The sequence below is a fragment of the Petaurus breviceps genome, unplaced genomic scaffold, assembly GCF_028583685.1.
Source record: "Petaurus breviceps papuanus isolate PSGF00001 unplaced genomic scaffold, PetGlider_PUasm1.0 90847, whole genome shotgun sequence".
NCBI classification, from domain to species: Eukaryota; Metazoa; Chordata; class Mammalia; order Diprotodontia; family Petauridae; genus Petaurus; species Petaurus breviceps.
In genome coordinates, this window is record NW_027187360.1 from 26,084,599 (window position 1) to 26,093,553 (window position 8,955).

Consider the following 8,955-nt stretch of genomic DNA (forward strand, 5'->3'; position numbering starts at 1 on the left):
CCCCCCCCCCACCCCCGATTCGGGGCCTTAGCCCCCGGGTCCCGAGGGCGGGCTCCGCTGGAGGCTCCGGGGCACCACGGGCATGTCCCCCACCCCAAACGGGGATCTCGCCAGCCGGGCGAGCTCGCTGGGACCTCAGGGACCCCCTTATTCCTCAGTAGCATGGGGTAGGGGATGGAGAGCTGGGGTCGAGTCCCACCTTGAACAGCTTTGGCTGTGCCACCCTGGGCAAGTCACTCTACCTCTCTGGGCTTCCCTCTGGGCAAAGCTCTGAAAAAGTTGCGGCTCTTGTCAGAGTCGTTTTTATTGGTGGGAGTTCCGTACATACACACTTGAAATTACGGGTCCCTTCCAACCAAACCCAACCGGAGAGGGGACTGACTTCCCAAGGTCGCACCTCGGGGTCAATTGTGGAGGTGGGATTTCACCTTTCCGGGGTGCTTTACATTTCAAAGCCCTCTTGGTGAAACTTGACGCGTTCCCTTTTTACCCAAGGTCAAACAGGGGTCGGGGTCGGTATTCGAATCCCGCACTTAGATTCCAAGCCCTGTGCGCTTTCCCCTCCCACCTAGCGTTGCCTTCTGGCGGTTCCTGGGCTGGGTGGCGGGGCCCATCTGCTCCTCTGGGAGCGGCTGAGTACAGGTTTTGGTTACTGGGATAAAGAGCCCCGAGACTGCTGCTTAGCGGGCTAGGTGGTGCCGTCCCCACAGCTTCTCCCTGAGCCCTGGTTCTAGTTCCTGCCCAGATGTTGAGTCGTTCTGTAGGCTCTCCTCCTCTGCCCAGCTGCGGCTGCAGCTCTCTCCTGGCTTCTTAACGTGGTGCCCCGGCCCTCCCGAGTGCACTCACTACCTGCTGTCAACCTACCCTGTGCACCCAGGCAGACCTCTCCAGGCGCTGTTTTCTTGAATAAAGTGTACAGTAGTTCTTTGCTTTCTGTGACCTCCTAGTTGAGACAGTTAAATCACTTCTAGATTTGAAATAATTGAATAAAGTGTACAAGGTAGTTTTTGGCTTTCTGTGAATTCCTAGTTGAGACGGTTAAATTACTTCTAGATTTGAAATAATTGATGCTGCTTTTAAGTTCTTTCCCTTAAAGATGGTTTTCCTCCATGTGCTTTGTTGTTTGTTGGTGGTGTTTATTTTTCCCCATTCAGTAGAATGCCATATCCCTTTAATACATAAAGGTTTTGCTTTTTTCAACTGCAAGTGTCAATGAAAGGCCTTTAAGATAAAAGCATTTTCACAAGGTTTTATAATAATTAGGACATATTAGTCCTGTAAAGAAAAACTGATAAAAGTTTGAAGCTACAGGAAAGATAAGGAAATTTAACAATAACTTTGGCAAGGGTAGCTCTAGTAAAATGGTGAGTCACTGATTATAATTATCTAAAAATTTTGATTAAATTAATCCAATGAAAAGTGATATCTGCATGATTAAAAGGACCATCTAAAATCACATTTAGTACTTAGCAGAATTTGGAATACAACCATAAGTCCAGAGGGTTACAGATTGCCTTTTAAAAAATAACCCTTGGAGACCTTCCACTTACATACTCTTCTCCCTTTACGCCTCTCCAAAAATGCATCCTACCCTTACCATATTAAAAATTTTAAAGGCCCGGTTGATTATGAAAGGAAGACACTGTAGTTAATTGATCCTTTTTATTAAAACTTGTTGTTTTAAGTAACTGACAAAATTTCTTGCCCTGTTTAAAAATTGATTGCTTTAATGTTTAGTTTTATTCTAAATTACTGCTGTTTAGCCACATAATTAAAAATAATTAATCCTGCTGAGCTTCAAAGAAACACCTGAACTTTGGAGAGTTGATGTAGAACATTGATAGTAAGATAATCTTCGAGAATGAAATCTGAGCATTTTGAGTGGAAGAGGAATTGAATTGTTTTAGGGAATTAGCCTCGTTTTTGGTTTTATAAGAAGAATACTTAAGAGGGTTTTGCACTAACTTTTACTAGTTTAGGATTGGCTATTGGAGATATATAGAAATTAGCCCTTATTTTTTAACGTTTTTGTTAACTGCTAGAATATGACAGGAACAGTGTTTTTCAATTTATATTCAATTTTTTTTTGTTGTTCTTTTCCTTTGTTGAAGATGATGGTCCAACACTAAGAATCTGGGGAAAATTGAGTGAGCTACAAGCTTAATACAAATTAAATGTGTGACTTGGCAATTAAAAATCGATCTTGGGCTCCATTTCATTAATAGAAATATTGTGTCCACCTCCAAGGAAGTAATAGTCCTGCTTTATCTTGCCCTGGTCATATCACATCTGGAGTATTATGTTCAGCTAGGGAAGGAATCACGTTTTAGGAATGATATTGACAAATGACTTTGTCCAGAGGGTGATGATGAGAGCCTTAGAAACCAAATGATAGGAGTATTGATTGAAGGAAGTAGTGTGGAGAAGAAAAGTGTTGAGGGAAACATAAATTTTTGAAGGGCTAGCCTATAAGAGACGAGTCTTGTTCTGCACAGTGCTTGGCACATAGTAGGTACTTAAATTCTTGTTGACTGATACAGAACTAAGAGCAAAGAATGGAAGTTACAGAGACAAATTGTGGCTCCATATTAGGACCCATAATTAGAGCTGTCCAAAAATTGAATGGGTTATCTCAAAAGGTGATGAACTCACTTTTACTAGAAAGTCCTCAAATAGAAGCCTGATAGCTACTTGTCTGCGATAGTGTAGTGGGAATTCCAGTGTAAGTGAGAACTGGACTAGATGACCTCTGAGACTCCTTTCAGCTCTGAAATTCTATGATTTCTGAGTACGGAAACATGAAGCATACTATTCCATTATATTATTTTATTATATTATTATATAATATTAATATATGATATTATTATGTATTATATATAATAATATTATATTACATTATTGGATAAAGAAGGTCTTCAAAAATGGAAGAAGTTATAAGAAGATAGCAGCATTTATAAGTTGTAATTATAGTTTGATAAAGAAGTTAGGAAAAATAGAATTCCTTGTGTGTAACAATGTGATCATGTTGTATAGTCTTGTGACGTTGAGCAACATTAAATGGGTTGGTTTTCCATTGTAATCTGTCCACTTGTACTACTGTATCATAGAAATAATAATGTAAAGCAGTGCCTTGAAAATTGAACTTGGTATAACTTGTTGAAAGCAGGATTTGAGGAGAAGCTTTTTAATTTAGTTTGGAAAGGTCATCTTGGAGCTTGATTTTATGATTTTAGGAGTTATAGATAACTGTATTAGTTGTAAGTAATAGCCACTTCATGTTAATTTTACTAATATAAAAAGGACATTAAAGCCTTAACTAGGAAAAAGCAGCATCAGGCAGAGGGGTCATATCATGTTGGTTTTGCATGATACAAAAATGTCACTTATTGAGATTGAAAATAGAAGGGTTAAGTGTACAGGCTATTCTCAGAACAAAATTTTCTGCATATGAAGCTAACTGGCTCAGGGAGAATCAAATACATCCCAATCAAGCGGACTAACTGACCATAGGCATTACCTTAAGAGAAAAGGGAAAAACAACTTCTAGTAAATGGATTTTTTGAAGAAGTATTAGTTTTAAATCTTGGTTGTGAAGAATAGTAACTATAATTAAAATAGGGTTGTAAAAATGGGCAGAAATTAATATTTAGTAACATACTTGACAGGCTTTTCAAATATCTTTAACATGCTTTTGGTGATGAAGAACAATTATATGTAGTCAGCTTTTATTTTTATTTGGGGAGGAGGGGGGAATTCCATCCCCTACTGTGAGAACTGCAGATTTTGTTCATTTGGTTTGGGAAAGTTTTTTCTTAAAAGCCTCTAAAGGCATAGTGTCTTTATTCACATTTTACTTTCAGAAATAGAAGGAATTATCGTAAATAGAAAACTAAAAAAAAAATAGACAATGTTAAACAAAGTTGTTACAGTATATGAACAAATTCTGTGGATATGCTTGATTTTTTTAAAAATATTTTTTCCAATTTATTTATTTATTTTTAGTTTTCAACATTCATTTCCACAAGATTTTGTTACAAATTTTCTCCCTGTCTTTCTCCTGCCCCCCACCCCAAGACAGTGAGCCTACTGAATACTCCTTCCCCCAATCTGTTCTCTCTTGGATATGCTTAATTTTGTGAAACTATGGTAGGTTAGGTCTTTTTTTTTTAAACCAAACAATGAAAACAAATCTTTTGTAAAAAAATACTGTTGTCTTATGTCACATAAAGCTATTAATTTATGGGATAAAGATAATTTTGAAAGGGAAATTCTTCATTCTTGTGGGAGGAATATAAGTTGAGGAAAAGTTTCCAGTGGTACTCTGTATGCTAGTTGTTGGACTCAGAAGGGAAGGTTCATTGTAGTTTTCCCCTTAAAAACAATTGAGAAGAATGTAAGGTAGGTGTTTTTTTTCCACTCTTAAAAAAGTTAGAAGGGGAACACAGAATATTACCCCTTGTTAATAGTTATATGATTGTGGTAGCAGCCACGAATAGTTAGAGTTGGTCCTGAAATGGATTTTGCATGTCCTAGAAAGTATTTATCAAAAATTGGTGTGGTGTCATATTTATTTGTGTTATATCTTTTATTGAGAGAGTAAGTCTTTGAAATCCAGGTGAAGAGTCATCTATGTTAACCTTTTTCCGTATCTGGTAAACACATTGAATAGATTCCTTGATATAGTTAGTTATCCCCTTTTTCAAGTTTGCTGAAAGGTCTTACTTTGTCATAACTTAATTGAGAATTCTAATTGAATGTGTGTTTAAAACTTTTTTTTCTTGTCTTCTTTGTCTTATCTCTTTTTCCTGTACTCCTTTTATAATTGTAGCTGTTATTAAGCATTATCCTAGAAAATGGGAGGTGCTGTCAGTGCTGGAGAAGACAATGATGAGCTAATAGATAACTTGAAAGAAGCACAATATATCCGGACAGAGCTGGTAGAGCAAGCCTTCCGAGCTATTGACCGTGCAGACTACTATCTTGAAGAATTTAAAGAAAATGCCTATAAAGACTTAGCCTGGAAACATGGAAATATTCACCTTTCTGCCCCATGCATATATTCAGAAGTGATGGAAGCCCTGGATCTACAACCTGGACTTTCATTCTTGAATCTGGGTAGTGGCACTGGTTATCTCAGTTCTATGGTTGGACTCATTTTAGGTAAGGAAGATATGGGAATCTGACTCATTTCTTTATTCTTTGCCTATACCATTTATTTTATAGTACAATAAGTATCCTTTTAAAATAAAAGGAATTTGGGTTTTGTTTTTTTTTAGCATTCTTATTTTGGAGGGGGGAAGGCAAAGCAATTGGAGTTAAGTGACTTGCCCAAAGTCATACAACTACTAAGTGTGTCAAGTGTCTGAGGTCTGATTGAAATTCAGGTCCTCTTGACTCTAGGGCCAGTGTTCTATTCACTGCTCCACCTAGTTGCCCCAAAGAAATATGTTACTGGACATATTGGTCATAAACTCCTTCGGGGGGGAGGGAGGGAGGTTGGAAGGTTGTTCATGATTTTCCATGGTTGATGGCCAAATTTTACAGTTCTGACCTTGCCAAGTTAATTCACTCTCAGGGCTTTAACTACCACTTCTATATAGGTGACTCTCAAATCTTTATTTCTAGTCCTAGCCTCTCTTTCCTGAGCTCCAGGCCCATATTTCCAACTCCCCACAAGACATCTTCACATGAATGACCCAGTAGCAGCTCAAACTCAGCACATCCTAAGCTGAGCTCATTATTTGTCCACATTTACACAGTTCTCCATTTGACCCTTTTCTTCCTAGTACTATTCATTTACCCAGTTTCCTGTGTCCAGACTCAGTCACTGATTTATCCTTCGAGTTACCATATTTTTTCAAGTTGATCACTAAAGTATACCTCAAAACCATCTCATTGATCAGTTACTCAGCTTGCATTTAAGGCTTACTATGTGCCAGGCACTATGCTAAGCATGTGTTACTGCCACCACCTGAGTATAGACCTTTTTTATGAACCATTTGAACTATTGGCAAACTATCTTTATAGGTTTTCCTACTTCCAGTCCACCCTTTGTGCTTTTTTTTTTTTTTTTTTGCCTTTTGGAGGGCTATTGGGGTTAAGTAACTTGCCCAAGGTTACACGGCTAGTTTTTTTTGGCCAGAACTGAATTCAGGTACTCCCTAGTCCGGGCCGGTGCTTTACTCACCGTGCCACCTAGCCGCCCTAAAATTGATTGGATTTTCTTACCTCATGTACTGATTAATATATTTTTTTTAAAGCAATCTGGGTTAAATAACTTGCTTGAGGTTACACGGCCAGTTATTTCTGGGTGTGGTGCTAAGTATCTGAGCCTGGATTCTATCCCAGGTCTCCTGACTCTGGGGCTAGTGCTCTTACTCACTGCGCCACCTGGCCACCCCACCCTTTGTGCTTTTGCTAGAATCATCTTTCTTACATTCATATCCTATTAGGCCTCTGCTCAGAAATATGTAGTGGCTCCATGCCTGCCTGCTTTTTAAAATTCAAATACCCCTACCTGTCATTGAAAGCCCACCATAGCTTGGTGTTACCCTTCCTTTCCAACCTTATCTCATATTTCTCTTTTCTCTATGCTTTTTGTTCTAGAATGTTCAACTCTCTACCCCTGAATGTTTACTGTGCTCTCCTGCCAATATGTTTTTTTAATAAGCAAAGAATGCTCTCCCTTCCCCTATGCCTTTTGAATTCCTACCCTTTGAAAACCCAACTTAAATTTAAACTTAAATTAAATACCAACTTAAATTCCTACCCTTCTTTAAAAACCCAACTTAAATGGGGAAGGTTTCCCCATGAAACCTTCCCTAATCTCTTCATTAATAACACCTTCTGCCCATTACCTCATAGAACACTGTTTTATTACTTTCCATTGCATTTATAGTGTGTATTTATAACTACATCTGTTGGTGTCTTACTAGATCATGAGCAACTTTGCCTGCTCTAAACTTCACATTTCCCCCAACAACTAGCACAATGCCCTAGATATAGTAGGTGCTTACTAAATGTTTTGTACTTATTTGAAGATTCATTCAACTAATGTTTAAGTGACTACTACATACTAACTGCTAAAAAAAAAAAGAAACAAAAAAAAAGACACAAGGATGAATAAGACAAGATCCTTGCCTTCAAAGATCTGAAATCTACTAGTACTAGAAGTGGCCTACTTTCTTGGGAGGAGAGCTAGTGACCAGAAAACCATCTAACCTGGCCAGCAGCTGCCAAGATCTACACTACATCTCCTACCTCCAAAGAAAAATGAAGGATCATAAATTTAAAATTTTTCAACCCCACTCTAATGGGTCAAAAATAGAACTAATAATTTTTTAAAAATTTTAAATTCTAAGTTTTCCTTCAGTATTCTGCGATATCTGTTACAACCACCAGATATTAATTAAATGCCCATTTTATGCCAGAAATTGTGCTAGGTGCTAGGAATACAAATATGCACAAAAAATAGATTTTTCCTGCCTTGAGAGAGCTTACAGTCTGTTTGGGGGGTGGGAGCAGAGGGCTACACTGTTCTGTTGTAATGACTTCAGAATTTATTGTTTCAGTAGCACTTTTTTTCAAATGAGGATTTGGTCTTTAGTATGTAGGTGATATGTTGAGGATATGTTTATCTAAAAATTATTTTGATTTTCCTGTATACATTAATTATTTATAATATATTTAAGTAATAATATAATATTTTTAAGTAAATAGATTTTTAGTGATTAAATGCCCTATATCCTTACTTCTTCATATGAGTGCCATCATCTTTATGAAAATTCAGCATCCCATAATATCTGCGTCTTGTAACTGAAATTCTCCTTTTTATTAATACAATTGCGAAATTGAATGAAAAACAGATACTACCACTAGGTTCATCTAAAACTGCTGAGGACACATGTGGGAGCCAAGATGGCAGAGTAAGCAGTAAATCACTGTAACTTTCACCTCCAAACAACCACAAAATAACACCCCCAAACAAATCCTGAAACAGCAGAACTAGCAAAAAGATGGAGTGAAACAGTCTTTTAGCCTAAGAAACTTGGAAGATCATCAAGAAAGGTCTGTTTCACTTGAGTAAAAAGTAAATGCAGTCTAGGACAGGAAGAATCCCAGTAAGCCAACAGCAAGCCCCACCTTACCAAACCAGTGGGAGATCCTGATCTCTGGTGTGGTGCAACAGGCAAATGCCAATACCAGGACTTCCCACATGCCTCAGCATAGCCAGGGAAATGGGAAGACTCAGCTCTGAGAAACATTACATGGGTGAGCATAACCCAAGGCAAGCAAAGCCCCTGGCACAAGAAGCCAGAAACAGTGCCCCTTCCACCCTGGGAGTAGAACTAATTTTTTTTGTGCTTTTTGGAGGGGAGAAAGCAGGGCAATTGGGGTTAAATGACATACCCAAGGTCACACGACTAGTAAATGTTAAGTTAGAACAAATTTTTTTAAAAGGAAAAAGGCCAAAGATGATGGACAAAAAAAACAACAACAACAAAAGAATCTGACCATAGAAATTATTATGGTGACAGGGAAGACCAAGACACAAACTCAGAAGACAACAATGTCAAAACATCTATACACAGAACCTCAAAGGAAAGTGGAAAGTGATCCCAAGCACAAAAAGAACTCATGGAAGAGCTCATAAAGGAGCATAAAAAATCATATAAGAGAGGTAGAAGGGGCGGCCAGGTAGCACAGTGAGTAAGAGCACTGGCTCCAGTGTCAGGATGACCTGGAGATCGAATCCCGGGCTCAGACACTTAGCACCCACCCAGAAACACCTGACCATGTAACCTTGAGCAAGTTACTTAGCCCCAATTGCTTAGGGGCAGCCAGGTGGCTCAGCGAGTAAGAGCACCAGCTCCAGTGTTGGGATGACCTGGAGATCAAATCCCGGGCTCAGACACTCAGCACCACACCCAGAAATAACTGGCCATGTAACCTTGA

The 8,955-nt window shown here is 38.6% G+C and overlaps 1 protein-coding gene across 2 annotated transcripts in view; it reads left to right on the forward strand.

Moving 5' to 3' along the window:
• PCMTD2 (protein-L-isoaspartate (D-aspartate) O-methyltransferase domain containing 2) overlaps nt 1–8,955 on the forward strand; it is a 27,432-nt gene that overhangs the window by 478 nt on the left and 17,999 nt on the right. For both annotated transcript variants that reach the window (XM_069072687.1, XM_069072686.1), the window contains exon 2: nt 4,829–5,160. In XM_069072687.1, the coding sequence (XP_068928788.1) occupies nt 4,854–5,160 (307 nt within the window). In that variant the 5' untranslated portion in view covers nt 4,829–4,853. The remainder of the gene's footprint in view (nt 1–4,828; nt 5,161–8,955) is intronic.